The 15,502-nt window shown below is 34.6% G+C and overlaps 1 protein-coding gene across 6 annotated transcripts in view; it reads right to left on the bottom strand.

Annotated features, from left to right (window-relative positions):
* LOC149787035 (survival of motor neuron-related-splicing factor 30-like) overlaps nucleotides 1–12,410 on the bottom strand; it is a 32,565-nt gene extending 20,155 nt beyond the window's left edge. For 4 of the 6 annotated variants that reach the window (XR_016425079.1, XR_016425078.1, XR_016425080.1 and 1 more), the window contains exons 1-2: nucleotides 12,264–12,410; nucleotides 4,131–4,196 (exon numbers count right to left, since the gene is read on the bottom strand). Coding sequence is in view for 1 of the 6 variants with exons in the window: in XM_089977581.1 (XP_089833707.1) it covers nucleotides 4,131–4,196; nucleotides 12,264–12,317 (120 nt within the window). In the remaining 5 variants the exon portion in view is untranslated. Of the gene's footprint in view, nucleotides 1–21; nucleotides 71–4,130; nucleotides 4,197–12,263 lie in introns of all 6 variants that reach the window. The other 2 variants (XM_089977584.1, XM_089977583.1) reach the window with 1 other exon arrangement.
* Nucleotides 12,411–15,502: the final 3,092 nt, after the last annotated feature.

Raw genomic sequence — 15,502 nt, 5'->3', positions numbered from 1 at the left:
GACTTCTCTACCCATACTTACGCATTCTACCTTGTTCCTTTACATGTCAAACGCAGTAAGCTCATCACATCTAGAAATATAAATCTCTAAAGACATTAATGCACATTTACATAAAAAACAATCCCACAAGATAATCTTTATTTTCTGTACCTTATTTCTGTGTTTGCAATTTTGGGGGTAAAAAACGGCAATTTTGATGTATTAACAGGATCTAAAATAATATCCCTTTTGAGTAAAAAGATGCAGGTGCTCAAGCAAATTGTTTACACTAGTTCCACATTACTTATTTTTTTAAATTAGTGTTGGTGATGCATGATTCTAAATGGGACAAAAATGTACCCCTATATAACCATTATTAATCCCTACTGTCTATACGCCATCAGTCTCAAGGTCAATTATTTATTTTGAAATAATAACCACATTCTGGCCCTGTGTTAAAGACATACATTTTGCAACAAAGACCAATTTAGATATCCTGGAATCATGCTTTCAAACTGAAACTATGGATCAATGGGATATTTTTCTTCCATAATTTTTTTTAAACATGCCAAGTCCATTATTTGCAGGCCAGCATAACAGATCTGCCAACCCTGACAACACCATCTCAATAAGGCAATTGAATTTTTCCTTAAGTATGACCAGTTTCGAGTAAGGTGTAACAAAATAAACATAAACTGCAACTGTAAAGATGGAAAACGTGTTTAAAGTTTGGTATTCGAAACATGCAGCGACTGTAAACATTATGTTCAACTGAAAGGTTTGTAAGTAAACGTAAACCCTATGATGGCAATCGTATCTCCTGCCATTAGACAAACTCAAATTGACAAGTGTGTCCAATAAACTGTCTCTTTCTGCTGAATCTGAACATTCCTTTTATTCTTCTGTGCTGATTATTTACTTGAACTTCAGTTACAAAGCCTATGCAGCTTAACTCGACATAATGCTGGATTTATCTCCCCTATTTCACATGACAAAGACAGTCATTTCTGCCATCATGAGACAGACTCAAAATCAACATGTGATGTCCAATAAACATAACTGCATCCCTTCCTGCTTTTATTCACAAGAATCTGAATATTTCTTTATTCTTCTGTGCTAAATATTAGCACTTGTTAAGAGGCTTATTTTCCTTTTTGTCTTCAACATGTGTCCCTTGTTAGATGCCATTTTATCTGTCCAACTATTTACCAGAACAACCTGGAACAAACTGAAATTCCCGGAACAAACCGAAAATACTGGAACAAAACTAGAAAAACAGTAAAAAAAATACTCAGTTTTATAGTTTCCTGACATACGTGTTAATTATAATTAATCTCGAATTCTTTGGTGTGATGTGTTTTTTGTTGTTGATACAGGTATAAATTAGTTTACAAATGAAACATGGTTCTGTACTGTCTTCTGTATGTATCACACAAAATAATCACAAGATTCATCTAAATAATGGACGTTCTAAAATCCGCAACTAAAATTTGTGCACTTGCCATTTATGACATAAATGCCAAACAGAAACTAGCAGATGATGTAGTTGACAACACAGAGACATGATTCTTAATCAGCTCTTTGCAGATGACTTGACTTGTTGATGCCAGCGACAGCATCTGTTTTGACATTATGACGGAAGAAATAGCAAACAATTACACAAGTTTCTGATAAATGTTAAAAATGTTTCAGTGAAATTCTCCAAGAACAAATTAAGCATAAGGTAAATGTGGAGTACTGAAAAACTGAATCTGTTAACCACATAATGAAATAAAGAGGAGACTGGAAATCTAGATCATTACTGGACTTTACATATGACATGAATGAAAAGGCCTATAAAGAGCTTTCATAATACGGATAATACAGACTAGCAAACAGTCACAAATATTTCCCGATATCTAAAGCAGTGTGGGCAGCCAAAACAAATGCTGAATGCGAAAAACATTACGTAAAGTTTCACCAATTTATCAAAAGTTATCAGAAAATGATGGTTTTATCCAATGGCACATAAGAGCAGGGGAAAGAAACCTAAAGAAAAAGGATAGTGAACAAACAAACACGAATGGCAAAATGTCAACAACCAACTGATGCTGACACAGACAGGTGCACTGATAATGATGATAAGAAATTAAAAAAAGGTACTAAATTCAACTTAGAATATTGTTTCCATGGGAAAGCAATAATAGCCAAATAGCTACTAGTTATATTACTTCATTTTTTATTACTTTCTGTGTTGCATGTACAATTCTTAAATATTCTTCTGTGTTATTTGGTTTTTCTTAAATTCGGACATGTTGAGCAATAAAATATGAATCTGATTATTTTATAAGACCATGTTTTCATTCACTCACAAGAATGTGGAAAAACAGTCAGAACAGCTTATCGACATTACTGTCATTGATCATATTATATCAACTTATGGTGTCCAACTACTACCCGATATTTGACTCACTCTGATATCCTACTTACAAAGTTCAATGCTTACAATAAACGTATCATAATATATACAGTGTGAAATAATTTTAGTACATTTGAAGTACATAAGAGTTATTGGCCCTGAATAATCATTCCCTCCACCCAAAACAGCAAAATATCAATAGCACAAAAAAAAAAAAACAAGATGAAAAAAAACCAGCATCAGTCTAAAATCAATTAAAATTAACGGAAATAAAATTACAAGTATCTGAAGTGAGTAGAATTCGTTTAACCTTTGTTCTGGTATTATCTATTTTTGTTTCAGTATTTTCGTTTGTTCCGGCTTGTTTCAATTTGTTCTGGTAAATAGTCTGACCACCATTTAAAAAAAAAAATTATATAATCAACAGTTTGCTCATGGAGACACTTCGCATGAAAAAACGTACAGTTTAAAACATCTGAGGTACTGCTTGCTGTAAAGACAGTCTGGTACCCTAATTCCAATATAAAACCCAGATCCAAAACAAATATGGAGGAACCAATTATCTGGATGTTTCAGCAACAATCATTTTTTTCTGTAGTTTTTCTTTTATTCCTAAGTTCGTATTTTAAGGGTCATTTTCGTATAACTTACTGCAAAATTGTAAGGGTTGGCAGGTCTGGCATAATTTATCTGGTTATTCTTCAAGCTAAACCACTCATGAAGGACATCAGAAGAAAATGTTGAAAAGGTGTCTTCATGAGTTATTATTCCATGGTAACCAAGTCTTTATAAGCTAATCTTCCATAGTAACAAAGTCGACCATTCAGACGGCATGGCAAGATGTAGGGAACATCATCCACAGCAACAGGCATTTTGAAATGGAAATGATCAAAGAATGAAAAGACGATTTTTGGACAGTTTAATTGAGAATTTACTCTCTCCCCCAATGTGATAATTGAACTGGACACCAACAATCAATAACATGTCTGGTAACCAGCATTAACTCCCATCCATGAAATAACAGGTAAGCTGATAGCATGACATAGCCATGTGTTACTAAAATCGAGAACATGGTAAATGTCAAATAAAAAAGCCAGACCAAATCATTCATACTGATTGCATCAAACTCATAATCCAAGTGTCATAGGTTTAGTATCTGCGCTGGCTAGCCTGGTCTCGATGCCTTGGTGTGTTCTTGTGAAAGGCACTATGCTCCTGTTTCCTTCACATTATCTAGCGAATAATGTGTCAAGAGTGTCATTAAAACTAACAAAAAGAGACCCAACAAAATCATCATACATTCCAACTTAACTTATCAATGAATGAAGAAGGGAAATGTAAAGCTCTTCTGACATAGACTCAACAGTGACTATTAGTTTGAAAAATATAAAACACAAAAAAAGAAAGAAAAAAAAAAACCCAGAAAATTTGTTTGAAAGATTTGCAATGTTGATTACAGAATCATAACATCAGCAATGATTACGAACCTAAATTGTTTTATTTACATGCATCTGGTTCCAAGAAATATTACAACTGTCTTGTCTGGTTTTAACTAGTAAGATATTTTTAACTGATCCAAATGGATATTTCCTATAAATAAACAAGCAAAAACATCAAGGGCCCTTGTCCAATAACACTGCCATACCTTCTATTTACTTCCCTAAGTTTTCCTACTTGCTCCAGTTAAATGTGATCGAACAATGAAGTGCTAAAAATTCCAGGTGCAAACAATCAAAAACCAACTGAACCTCACCTGTAAATCTTTTTGAAGCTTGAGCAGGTCTTCATTTTCTGGATCTTCTGCTAGTGAGGATTCAACCTGAAAATGAAAGTATCAAAGAATATATTAAACTTTCATCTCTACGTGTATAATTCTGCTATTTTAAGTTAAGTAGCTTCAACTAAATGCTGAACAAATGATTTTGTGGTAAATAACACATCTGCATTTATATCATTCTTGTCCACAATTGAGTTCTGCTGTAAAAAAAAGTTACCTCAGAAATGGAGTTAGTAAGACGAGCTAATTCAAGGTGTTTCTTTGTTTTCAAGAGTTTTTCCACATCAAATATACCACCATTACCAATATTAAAATCCATTCCACACAGCCTGCAATGGACGTGAAACTTCCCTAGAATGGAATGCTGTATTATGTCATTCATATTTTCATCTTTGAATCTTTGGAGAAATTGGTTTTTTTGTGCCTTTTTCTGATCCATCTGTGAAATTATTTGAAAACCATTTTTGCTCCAACACGCACAAAACCAGAATCCATTTGATGATTTTTAGCACCAAATATTAAAATTCATTCCACACAGACTACAGTGAGCATGATGCTACCCTAGAATGGAACACTTTATTATGTCATTCATGTTTTCATCTCTGGAGGAATCTGTTCTTTGTCTTTTTCTAATCCATCTGTGAAATTATTTGAAAAACATTTCTGCTCTAGCACATGCACCAACAAGAATAAATTTGACTTATCTTTTAGCCCCAAATACTTAAAGACTGGTTCTGTAACAAATATGAATTACAATCTGACAGCAGAGATTACAATTTAGAAAACCAGTCTGTTTTCTCCTAACTAAGCTATACAGCTGATATCAAAAGAATCTAATGATAGTGTGAGGAAAGTATGTGCAGGTCTATTGTACTCTTGTACAAAAGCCAAGAGATACGACCTTTAGCGCACTATAGATTGGTTCTCTAACAACATGAATGATAACAATGAACCACAGGTCAAAGGTCTGAGAGTAGAAACCAGCATATTTCTTGGAAATAGAACAGCTGCTATAAATAGAACACATTTATACTGTTAGGAAAGTGCATGCATGTCTATGGACAAGTGTACTCTTATGTCATAGTTATGTAGAAGCTGTCTTTTCTAGAATATGGTCTGCTGGATTAATGGGATGTTAATAAAAAATGAGAAAACAAACTACTGATTTTTTTTGTAGGTGGATATAATGAATACACATAATCCATATGTTTTTGCGCTAGGTGTAATTTAGTGGGGGAAAAAAAAGCGTAAAATGAATATGCTAAAAGCTTAATGGTTAGCATGTATGCAGTATCTTCCCAGGTTCTTCCACCCTTAAATACGATTGCTACCATGTACAGCCTTTCATGTGCAGAAAATGGTCTCAAACATCAGAACACTAAACTGAACAATCTGACTTATCATTTAGGAGTAACAATAACAAGACTTTCAAGATGGCTGTCAAGGCAGCACTATTTTCATTTAATACCAACTACAACAGACATAATAGGTTTTTGGTGAAAAACATCAATACGACTTTCAAAAAGGTCACTACATTACCCAGAGTGAAAATCACACCAGTACAATTATTATTTAAGACTAACTAGATGTCATAAGAAGTCTTTGGTGAAAACCCCATTCTGATGACTTCCTGTTCAAGAGGAGAAGCAACAGAATTTTCAGGATGGTTTCTGTGGTGGCCATATTGGTCTTCAGATTGGCACCATTTCAACTAGACCAACTAGACATATAAGAACTCTTTTAATGAAAACTCAGTGCTGATATGAACATCTATTCAGGTGGAGTAGCAATAAAAAGATTTTCTGGCAGCCATATTCAATATCATAACATTTTAATTTAACACGAATAACATTTTAAGGAGTGTTTGGTGAAAACCCCACGCGAATGGCTTTCTGTTCCGCAACTGTAACAATATTTGTTTTTTCAATATAACTGCTTTGGTGGCCATACTGGATGTCATATCTTTATCATTTTGGACCAACTAGGCATCATAAAATCTTTTAATGAACGACCCATGTTGATGCAAGCTGTAGGAGTGATAACAAAACTTTATGATGATCACTGGCAGCCTTATTGGATGACCATTGGAAACTATTTTTATTTAGGACCAACTAGATATAAGAATAAGTCATTTGGTGACAGTCCCATGCTGATATGCCTTTGTGAAAAAAGAGCTACATATTTCAAATGTCAAGATACTGGTCAAACATTAAAACATTCCCACCAATCTAAGCCCAAGCTGAATACAGGTAGCCCTTGCCTTGGTGAGACAGCTTTCCACATATACATCAACGGTTCAAAATCAAGGTCAACAGTCACTAAATACACAAGTGTTATGTTCAGAAATGGAGCTGTACAAAAAAGCAAATGTCTTAAAGTGTTACGTGTTTAGGCTATAATAAACAGTAGCACAAGAAAGAGTGAAAACAACTAGCTTTGAAAAGATATAATAATTAGTTTCCTGGAAAAATTAGGTAAAAATGAAAAATATGAACTTACAGTTTTAAGAATCAAAATCAAAAATAATCCAAGAATAATCCACGAATAAAATTTGATTAGTCCTAGTAATAAAATGTTCTAATGATTTCAAGTTCGAGTCCCGATAAAGAATCCAAGATGGAAGACGATGACATATGCTGTAATCTGTAGTGTTGAAGTCTACAGTTCCCTGTAGAAACAAGAAATATCACTCCGAATTTGGAAATCAGTAAATTTGTATACAAGCTGTCTTTTGTCAGGAATTTCACACAAGTATACATATTTTCCAGGAAGAAATTTTTTTTTAATCCTTTTGAATCCAAGTAATTTGAAAGAACTCCAAACAGCACAACATACAACTTCCAGTGTAAAAGCACAACTTCTACTGAGAATATCTCTCCAAAACAAAGGTTATATCGTATTCTAAAATGCAAAAAGGGGGTCTGGTGATCATGTTCCAGAACCCGGTCGAAATTATGTACTTGTTAAAGATCATGTACACCAAGTACCAATCATTTTACTCTAAGAAATAAAAAATATAAAAATTGTTTACATCTTAAATATGTAGCCCAGCATGACCTCAACAACAACCAATCATTTTAAAATAAAAATAGAACTTATTTACATGGTTGCTTCTAATTTGGAATCAAGGTCAGGATCTAGATCAACACCTGGTGTTTCTTAAAAGGAACAGTCACAGTCAAACTATTTTCTGGAAAAAGTATCATCTCCAGGAATAAATTTATATTACAATAGCATGTAATGAAAAATATACAAAAATAATTTAAAACTGAAAAGCAAACAATTAAATTGAAATAAACATATATTAGATCAGATATAATTAAATATACATAACAAAAGGATTTAATGTTATGGACCACAGGGCCTCAATTAGGCTTCGTATTGGTTGCCAAATGCAGAAGAATTTTGAAAGTAGCATTATTTTTTACTGACTGGCGAAAGTTGCTATAAGCGACTCGGGCCATGTAATACTTGTTTTCACTATCTGCGGCAGTCAGTGGATCATGTCAGTAGATGATGAATAAGACTTGATTCAAACATGACTGTAGCTAACTGCAAGCTGTCAGTCAGTTTTAAGAAGCAATTAAATGTGATTATAGTACAAGTCACACAGGTCATGTAGGCATTCAACACCAACTATTTCAGTTATGTGTGTCATTTTTTTTAGAATTTGATTAAGCATACCTTTAAATGGCATGTATTCACTTCATTTGGATTCTTATTCATCAACATTCTTTTGGAAGATCATTACTGAAATGCCCCAAAAAGTGCACAAGGCAAAATCAATGTTAAAAGTACGTTGGCATTTTTGGATAAAATTAAAAGATATCATCCAGTACAATCCGGATTGAATGTCACACACTGTGATGTCACAATGAAAGCAATGCATATTGATAAACAAATTTAGACTACCCTATATTGTGAAGATAAGACTCGAGGTGCAATTTCTTGACCCAAGTTTAGTACATGGCCACCATTGTAAAAGACAATAGAGATTGATAATATTTGTCTGGAAGATTATTGATGACAATTACAGTGCAGAGCATTCAATTATCAGGACTGAATAGACTTTGGTTAAATAAAATTGGTGTTAAATTTGTAAAGAATAATTTATATTTAACAGTGTATCCCCCAGGGGTTTAAAACTCCGGGTTAAAAAAAACACCTTGGTGGCAGAACTAGGGGTCAAATAAAAAATGTGGGGGTCAAAAATATACCGACTAATTTTCATCTGACTCGTACTTTTTCAGCTTGAAATATGATATTGCAACTTGCACAGCATACTCTCTCTCTCTCTAAACATACAAATAAACCAACATGCACAATTAACAAACAAATGCATTGTCCATTCAAAGAATAATTTTATTGGTTCATTTTTCTTTTAAAGTCGTACTTTTAACAGTCTCCTTATAATCTTTTCGAAGCATTATTATAGACCAACACATTACATACAAGCCAATACAAAGAACCTAATAAATCTTTTTACCCTAATAGCAGTTAATTTACTGCCTGTTATAAAATGTGTACTATCATCGGTTTCAGTGTACTTCATCCTAGAACAAATGTATCAAAAAATCAAGGAGGCTAATGGTTCATCTTGTTTCTAATAAGTTACACTTGAACTTTAAGATCTTTCTTTTATTGCAGAAAAGTTAAAACTCAACAAAATCTGCAATGACCCCCTGACTGTGTAATCCAAATAAATGCATTCGTCTCAGTAAGTTTACTGATTTATTTGTTGTGAAAGAATGTCTTGTGTTATAATGTGTTCTCCAGACATCTTTTGGCAAACGAGGGCAGATTTTAAAAAATTCTTAAACCATGTCACGAAAGGATTATTCACTTTTACAGTCTTCACAATCACGCGACCAGAAGTCACACCGGTAATCCTAATGCATAGCTGCCAACCTTCCAGGCTCACAGTTAGTGAAAATAGGGATAAAAAGTCGTGAATTTGGACATGAATTCATGAAAAATACCATGACAATAACTCCATCCACTCTGACCACTCCATCCACTCCGACCATCAATGCTACACTATATCAAGTTCACATAATAAAAATAAAACACTGCATATATGCAGAAATATTTATTTATCAAGACATGATACTGTGGCAGACTTGAACTTCCTCAACTGCTTGATCGTAAATTTGTTTTCTAAACAGTTCTGACTTCTTGCCTGCTGGTTGATCTTGGGGACTAAAATTGCTGACAAATTTTCTGCAGCTAAGGAGGCCCTAAAGTCTGTCTTATTTTTCCTCACTAAAGAAAATACTCTTTCACTGTCACTGTTGCTGTGAGGAATGCACAGGAGCTGCAGCATTTTTGGTTCTTCCACAGGAAAATTTGGAAGCAATTTACGAGCCCGGGAACATTTGTCAGAACAAATGTTTAGCATGGTCTCCAGCTGATAAAGGTTGATTGTGTTCGACAAGAAAACTCACAAATAATGCTTCAGCGTTGGTAGCCTGCAGGTCTTCCACCAATAGTTTAAAATATTCCAGAGCTGAAATCTGCGAATTCTTAATTTTCCCAACTTCTACGTGTTTTTTGCAACCGACATTCTTCCTCACATCGTCTCTGCGATGGCACACTGAGTGCAAAAAGCATAAATGAATATCAATGTTTAATGGCAGAATGCACGGCCAATTTTTGATATATTCCAAATTAAACTTCACTTTTTGAGTAATACATTTCTTTTTCCTTGGTGGTGAAGACATTTTCAAGATCTTACATGCGATGCTGAATGGTAACTCAAATCAGTGTTTTGACGCATGCATGGAGCAAATTTCCGGTTAGGTCCCAGTTTCTCTCAAAATCATTTGTAAAACTACTCTTATACATATAGATTAAAATAGGCTAAAATGCTTGTTACCGGACCAACTGTACTAATCGGCTGTAGATCTACTAATATCGTGACCAGCAGTACCAGACCGTTTCGGCAACTGCGAATATCACGACTAGCGCTTAACGGGAAATCGGTTATTTTATTAAAGATTTAAAATAATTGAGGATTGGAAAATTTGTGAATTTTTGGCTTACGACGTGAATCCGTGAATCACTGAAAAAGTCGTGAAATTCACACCAAATTCATGAGGGTTGGCAGCTATGCTAATGGATGTGCTGTATTCCAGTAAAGGGAATTATTTTCTCCATTTTTCTTTAAAGTTAAATCCAAAGTTAATCTTTTGTGTTCTGCTTCTTTCACTTTTTTCGCTAATGATTCTTAGTGCACGTTTTAACTTGGAGATCACTTTCTAGTGCAACAAGCATTGAGGTTAAACATTACAATGACATCTTGCTGAGCTCGATGGAAATCATGTGAAAGCTCATGAGATTAGGGAAAGCTACTCTGTCATATCATTGCCTATGCAAGTCTGGTTTCTTATTTCGTATGTTCCCTGCATTGCACTCCACTATACAAAATTAGAAGTGCAACACAAGGAGTAAACAAAGTGGGGAACCAGTCAATGCCTATGCTCGAAGTATACACGATGCCACCCTTCATCCAATGCATTGGATATTAAATAAATCCTGATTGCATTATGCAATCCTCTGCGTCAAAAAAATGCTCGGCAACAAAATGTGTGCATCAATTGTTTCCGGTGTGTGTCCCCGACGCAGAAATGTGCACAAAGGGAAACACTGTTTAATTTAAAATGAGTAAATGCACATACATGACCCATGTGACTTTGACTAACGTAGGAAATAAGGAATGACAGGGAAATATACTATAATCTATTGTTCAACAGGTCAGCAAAAGGATTTGGTGTCATTTCCATGTGTTGTTAATTCACCTTTATTGCAAACTGAGAGGGGACCTGAGTGGCCGATTGGTCTAAAGCGCTCTCCATTACGGATCACTGCCATCTCACCTCTATCTGTTTGGGTTCGAGTCTCTGATTCGGCTAATGTGGGTATGTGGGAAAGCTTGCCAGTAGCTTCTCGTGGGTCGGTGGTTCTTTCCGGGGTTTTCCCGGGTTCTTCCTCCACCATTAATACTCACCGCCATGTATAGCCTATTGTGTGCTGAAAAATGGCATTAAACCCCATAACAACAACAACAACAGCAAAACTAAGTGTGAGATGCACTTGGGACTGCTTAGAGTTTTAGGGATTATTTATCTATATAACAGGTTTTTCTGGTCTGAACATAACAGCAACACGGGGCTGCTACAAGGATGCCAGTCATCTGCTGTAAAGGGTCAGAGTTGCTTATATCAATGAAAAATTATAAATTTACATCATAAAACAAGTCTGTATCAAGCACAAAGAATATGGCTAATCTAGCTCTGAAAAACGAAGATTTCTATCCTGATTTAAAGAATATGAGGCAGCTACCGGGTTACCTGTTGCTCCTATTTCTACTGCAGTCTGTGGGTTCACTCATCAGAATCTTATCAAAACAAACTTATGAAATTCAATAGGTATATCTACTCTGAAAAATTAATGAGAATTTCTATTCATGGGTCCAGTGTTGAGGATTTTGATTTCTGGGATGCATGTAATAGTCTGGGAAAAAATGAGGTAGGTATTGATGAAGTGTCAGTGACATTGTTTATAACAACTAAGCAGTATCTTGTATTATCAGATGTAAATTAAATTCGTTCTTGCTTTTCATATGCTATACATTGAACTTCATATTTGCATATAACTGCATTGTTATATTAATTAATAATTATTCTTGTGCTCTGAAATGTAATAAATAATTAAAAATAGGGCCAATATAATATTGCACATATATTTAAGTTCCTGCATCATGGTTCCTTTGGATGAAAAATAGCTGCAAATTTTTAAACTTGGCTAATTTCATGGCGCAAAGAAAAATATTTCCAAGGGAGGCCCCGAGTCCAATGTAAGACTACTGCCGGACAGTAGAACTGTATAAAGAAGTAGCGGGCGGCGTAAATATTCGTGTTTTGTAAGAAAGTGACGGTTAGTTATGGATTCTGTCTTAATACAGGTGTTCTCCACCAAAAGTCACGCCAGATAAAATTTAAAAATAGAGACCGAGAAGTTTAACTTGAGGGGTTGGGTATACTACAATGGTAATCTCTTAAATTTTCAAAACAACTGTCCTTATTATGAGACTTCAAAGAGTCGATTCACCTGTTGTAGCTGCAGCTTATACGATGCTAGGTTTGCTTTCAGGTCTTCTGCCATTTTTGTGATATTTTAAAGTCTTGTTTGTTACAAAGATTTATACAGAATTGCTTCGTTCCTTCGTCAATTGCGGTGCGGTACACACCAACGTCATTTCCGTATAACGGCGACAAAGCAAATTTTAGACACAAGTTATTTTGTCCTCCAGAAAATGTATGTACTACTAGTTGGTAAAACTTTGCATTCCCCTGTAACTAATACGGCTAAAACCAAATAAATAAATATTTAAGTAAACAAAATAAAAAAATAAAACACGAAATGAAAAAGCAAATAAATAAATAAATAAATAAAACAAACCCAAAGGTTTAGATGAAAAAGAAGGAAACACTTCTTTGATAAATATTAAATCGAAAATAAACATCTATTTTGTTTACATGTCGCTACATCTTTAATTTTTTACATTTTTCTGACACACACACACACACACACACACACAAAATAATCACTGCTTCCATTTATAAAGATTAAAGGATGTAACAAGAATAAGCAATGTTATTTTCAGATGCTGGTAATGAAAAATTGAAAGAAAAAGTTCAAATTTTAATTAGAATCTACATGAACAAGAAATGTCGTGTTTTAGCTTTATCGAACATGAATAAGCTTTAAAACTACAAATGTATCTTAATTTTCTATAGTTTCAGGTAAAATATATGGCTACAACTCTATGTCAAGGACTGGGTTTCCCAGAGCTCCAAAGGGATCAAAATTTAACTTTCAATTGCACTTGGAAAGACGGAAGAAATGAGTTCGAGCCTGCAGAACATACAAATTATTTTGATTAAAGTAATTGGATAGCGTATCTCCTGGAAAGGGAAGAAATTTCCAGAAACATGACCGTTCCATCTCATGCGCAATTTTGTAGAACAGATAATTTGCAAAATTTCTTATAGGATTTCAAGTTTCCTGCCCCGTTTCATTTTTTTTTTGGGGGGGGGGGGGCATTTTTGATGGGGTATTTAATCCCTAGTGTTATCTAAAGGGTTGTTCATCCGACAGTGGGTTGTATCCCCATGTCGAAATTCCTTCCCTTATGTGTTTGGTGATCTTTGCCAGAGATCCCTAAGTCCCGTGTATGCTATATGTATATGCTATGTGTATGTGTGCTATATGTTTATATGTTGGGACGGCCTTTATTGTCGAATTTCCCCAGTTGTCCTCTCTTGCATTCATAGGATATTTATTTCATTAAATATTTAGAATGAGTTTTCGAAATTTGGTAGAGAAAACTGTGTGATATTTGTTTTTATAACAGAAACTTATTGTTTTGAGTGAGTGGTCATATGTGTCGTTTTCTCTCTACTTTTAGTGAATGAGAGGCTTGTCCGATAAAGGTTCCACATTTTCCTTTATTTTCTGATGTTTCGCCTTTAGAGGAGTGTAGCTCTCTCCTTTATTGAAAGTGTAATTGAGAGTTCCAAAAGTTATAACTTGCATTTATGTGTTAGTTAAGTTAGTATTGTTAGACTTGTTCTTCTTTAAATGTTACTATTTCCCCATGTTTCTGTTATGTTTGTCCATATCCTCTGCGTGGGTTTTTCTGTCACTATTTTGCAGGCCTGTCCACTTCGCGTAGCGCCTTGTGACTTAGCCCTGCGACGTCTATGCAACATAATTCTCCCACGTATAGGTTCCCTGTATCCCTTACTAACAAAAAACGTAAAATAAAAAATAAAAAATACAACAACAAAAACAAAAACAAAAAAAAAATCGTTTTTCTCTTATAAGTTTGGGTTGAAGGTCTTTTTAAGTTGGGGTTGAAAGTATGTTTTATCTGCAACGAAATATTAGTCGCGCGGTGGGGCAGGGTTCTGCTCGCATCTGCATTACCGCTATCGGTACTACCGATACCCTCCCCCGCCTCCCCCTTCGAGATCGTAGATTGGTGTTTATTTTCTATTTGGTTTTCTTATTTAAAAAACTTAATCACTTGTCCGCAGGATATCATAGTTGTTATTATGTAGTCTATGTAATCCACATCTAAGTATAAAATATTATTTCTATGATACTTCTTTTTCTTACAAATTTCCATTATAACCATGATCCTATTATTATTGTTTTCGTCGCATTGGGCCATCGTATGTAGTTTGGTGAAATTGGCCTTTTTACATAACGGACATTTTGGCATTTCCCTAATCATAGGACGTTTTATTGCTTCTTCGCCTGTAAGCAAGGCGTTGTGTAAATACTTAAAAATGACACTTTGTGTTTTTAAAGATCTTATTTTTCCCCAGTTTTTCCAAGTTTTGGTCCAGTTTATCCCCCAGTTTTCCTGCTGTACTCTACATTTTATATATTTCGTTACTTCTTCTCTAATCCATGTATAACTTTCGCTTACTTCTAATTTCCATAATTCCGTTTTTATCCCTGTTCTTTAAAAGTATTTCTTTAATATATATGAATTTTCGTGGTACTTCTAATTTTTTGGTCCATTTATTATTTTTATATATTTGTGGTCGGTTTCTCAGAGTGAAGCCGAACCAGTAAATGTATCAGAGCGAAGGTAATTGCTATCACTGTAGACTGCTGGTAAGCTTGTATACGACGCTTGACTTTAACTTATTTCAACCTATATAAGTACAAATCAGAGAGATTATCGGTCTAATGCAAATCAAATCAATTTTAATTAGAGCTGATCACGACACAGTGTATAGAAGTTTTGCTTGTTTCCGGTACTGGAAAGGATATCTATAAGTAGTATAGCTGGTGGGGGGGTGTGCTATTTTCAACAGGTTGAAAGATTATAAGATCTAACGTGAAACTAACATTACGTGTTGAAATGCATAGGGAAAAATATATTTTTGACAAATTGTTTTTTTTATGAGTGGCGAGTTGGTCTGGTAAAAAATGTAACAATGTAACAGGTTATTTTTTGGAATGCAAATGTAATTGTAGAAATTGGTTAATTTCTTGTTTTGTTTTATTTTGGTTTTTTTTTTATAGGGGGTTGGATGTTTGTTCAGTATGTGTCTGTTTGGTTATAAATGGTAACAATAAAGCAGGGTGGTTCTATATGGCGCGTAATGTGACCGTTAAAAGTGGTTCATAGGTCTTTCACAAGACAAATCTGTCTGGTTAAAGATAGTAATAGTGTCACGTGTTTGGTATTACTCGGCCGGGGTTCGAAGCCGCGACCTCCCGCATCCAAGGAGGACGCTCTATCCACTATGCTGCCATACTTATGACAC

Source organism: Sinohyriopsis cumingii, chromosome 12 (assembly GCF_028554795.1).
Source record: "Sinohyriopsis cumingii isolate HCF-2022 chromosome 12, ASM2855479v2, whole genome shotgun sequence".
In the NCBI taxonomy this organism is placed as follows: Eukaryota; Metazoa; Mollusca; class Bivalvia; order Unionida; family Unionidae; genus Sinohyriopsis; species Sinohyriopsis cumingii.
This window is presented reverse-complemented; position numbering and strand designations above follow the sequence as displayed.